We start from the raw sequence: 2,660 nt of genomic DNA on the forward strand, positions 1-2,660 counted from the left end.
TATACATCAAATGAAGCGCATTGCTGAGAATATATCTGTGTGTAAATTTGGTATTGATTAGATTAAAAGCCTTTGAGTTATTTAAGTTTCATTTTGTTAGAAGTCAACCTGAACATACTATAGTAATTAAATACACAAGGACAATCTTGTGACTTCCCCTTATGCAATAATTATTTAGATAAGAATGGGCAAGCATTTTTCTTTATTCTAATAAGAAATCATTCATTACAAACTAGCATGAAGGTTGCATGGTTGTGCTCATAATGTTGGTATAGATTTTTGTGTGCATTCAATCAAATAATGTACGTGTACATTTTGAATACTAAAATGTAATCTGCATGTGTCATTGTAATTTTGGGGAGATGCTACAGTTCACTTTTGCTCTGTACTTTTCTTATTCCTAAATTAATAATAGCAGTAATTCATTTGTTATAGCTATACTTACTTATATAAGCTGCAACAGCTTTTTCTCCAGTGTTATCAACAGCATCAGCTAATTTGCTCCATGTTACTTCAATATTCTCTTTCAGCCATAATGTCAGACAATTTTGAAGGCATCTTTCATTGTTCTTTGGATAATTGTCTTCAATTGTTTCTAACTTTGGATTTGACAGGCCCAAGGACAATCCAAGCTGAAACCACTTGTTACTAGGAAAGTACCCATCATCCAATACATCTAATACTTTTTGCAAGTCGCTAATTGTCAAGATATCTGAAGGAAGAGTAAAAACAATTTTTAATGCATCCATAAGCAACTAGTTAGTACATGTCCATACAAAGTAGTCACTTTAATGATAAAATTTACTTGCTTCATTTGCTGTAGTTGAGCTATTATTAATTAGAACAGTGAATGAAAATGTAAGAAGCATCAATAAAATAATTAAAGAAATGAGACCAACTCCAAACTGAATGAGATCTGTATACAAAAAAGAAAACATGATTTGCAACTGCAAGGTACACATGTATTTACATTTCAAATAGGAGAACTCGTCTTGAAACCACATTGATTCTCTTGTAGTTAGGGAACGAGTACTTCTAACCTTTTCACAATAAACCTGATCAGAGCAAGTTTGCTTCTCAGCATCAACTTCTATATAATGAACTGCATTGGAACTGGAATACTTGCACTCACAGACATAACGAACATCTCTTGATGATGATTGAGTTATATGATGCCCGTGGTAACCATAAAGGGTGTCTTCTACTTTCTTACAACATTTCTTTAGCAATTCTAATATGTCTTGACAAACTGCTTTGAAAGGAACTGGATGACTACTCTCAGGTAAATATCGAAACACATCAACTTGAATAGCTTTATTAACATCAGTGAGAACAAAATCATCAGAAGGATGACCATAAGAGAAGCAGACACGATTACGATAGATACTTCTTCTCTCAACTTCAGAGTGTGCTACATTAAAATTAAGCTTGATATTATTATTTGCAGCAACAGTGGTTGCTAAACGAGTGAAGAAGCCAGGAGGTACATACTCAGTGGAGAATGTAATGTGTACAGGTGAGGCTCTTAGCTTACAACCAGGTCGTACTTCATTAGAATCACCTGTGTATCCTGGTAGAGCTGCTGGAAGAAAATATTGTTTAGAATCATCAACCTCAATTTGAACTTGAGCTGCCAGACGAAAATGAACTAAAAGTTCAATTATTTCTTCTGGATCAATACCACTTGACTGCCATACTTCTTGATAAAGTGGTTGAACAAGAATACCTTTACTTTGAAACAACAGCCATCTTTTCCCTCCACTCCATCCTTTCTCAAGTGGGAACACCTTCCCAATGATATCAACAAACCATTTTGGATTGAGAATGACTTTATTCCTCAGACCTTCTATTTGAGGATAGTAAAGAAGAGCTCCCAGCTCATGGTAGAATTTCAATACTTCAGGAAGATCAGCTGCTGGTATATGACATGCCACTCCAATGGCAATAGCATCAGATACACTAATGACATTCTTCTCTAGCTTTTGAAACACTTTACGAAACAGAACCCAATTGAGAGGGGTTGGAACAACTAATGTCTTGATGAAACCATCAATAGCTCCACGTAATTCCGTAATGCTTGGATCTTCCCTTTTCCCCTTTCCTGAGGTTGTATTATCAATGATCAGTACATCTTTAATAAGATCTGAGAACTTTTTCTCCTTGTATAGGGACTGGATTTGCACCTTTGCTTCTTTCTTGCTTTCTGAATTTAGCTTGTCCCCACGAGTGCCAATACAATAGAGACTAGGAGAAGAAGTATCATCTTTGTTGTGCTTCACGAGGTGACTGTGTATTGTAGACATCCATTTGGCCATTAGATCACTCGTGCTTTCATTCACTACCTCACCAAACAGCACTTCACCATCAGGGGTATTCTGACGTGACTGCCATCTTTCCCTGAAATCCTTTGAAGCATCAAACAGGAGGAGAAACATTGTACGAGGAGTGAGGAAGGCTGGGAGAATCTCAAGGAACACTGGCTGACCACCACAATCCCATATATGAAGAAATGGCTAAAGATTAATAAAAACATGTTATAATGCTAGTAAAGTATGACTAACTTGAACAGTCGATGTTGACATAATAGTTAGTTCACTACGTGTAGCTCTCCTTAGTATTGATTGGATAAAACTACTCTCGATACCCAAAATGGAAGTTAT

The 2,660-nt window shown here is 36.0% G+C and overlaps 1 protein-coding gene across 1 annotated transcript; it reads right to left on the bottom strand.

The window, feature by feature from the left end:
* Nucleotides 1-173: 173 nt before the first annotated feature.
* Nucleotides 174-2,642, bottom strand: LOC109587547 (probable serine/threonine-protein kinase pats1). The gene is made up of 5 exons (XM_020003783.1): nucleotides 2,562-2,642; nucleotides 971-2,513; nucleotides 806-916; nucleotides 446-712; nucleotides 174-400 (listed from the first exon to the last, which is right to left on the bottom strand). The coding sequence occupies exons 1-5, from the start codon at nucleotides 2,580-2,582 to the stop codon at nucleotides 366-368; spliced, it is 1,977 nt and encodes a 658-aa protein (XP_019859342.1). The 5' UTR covers nucleotides 2,583-2,642; the 3' UTR covers nucleotides 174-365.
* Between the last annotated feature and the right edge of the window lie 18 nt (nucleotides 2,643-2,660).

This window comes from Amphimedon queenslandica, unplaced genomic scaffold (genome assembly GCF_000090795.2).
Source record: "Amphimedon queenslandica unplaced genomic scaffold, v1.1 AMPQUscaffold_12534, whole genome shotgun sequence".
In the NCBI taxonomy this organism is placed as follows: Eukaryota; Metazoa; Porifera; class Demospongiae; order Haplosclerida; family Niphatidae; genus Amphimedon; species Amphimedon queenslandica.

Coding starts and splice junctions, on each gene's coding strand:
- LOC109587547 (XM_020003783.1), bottom strand. CDS start 2,582: ATGTCAACATCGACTGTTCAA. Junction 2,514..2,561: donor TGTCAACATCGACTGTTCAA/GTTAGTCATACT, acceptor ATTAATCTTTAG/CCATTTCTTCATATATGGGA. Junction 917..970: donor CGAGTTCTCCTATTTGAAAT/GTAAATACATGT, acceptor TTTTGTATACAG/ATCTCATTCAGTTTGGAGTT.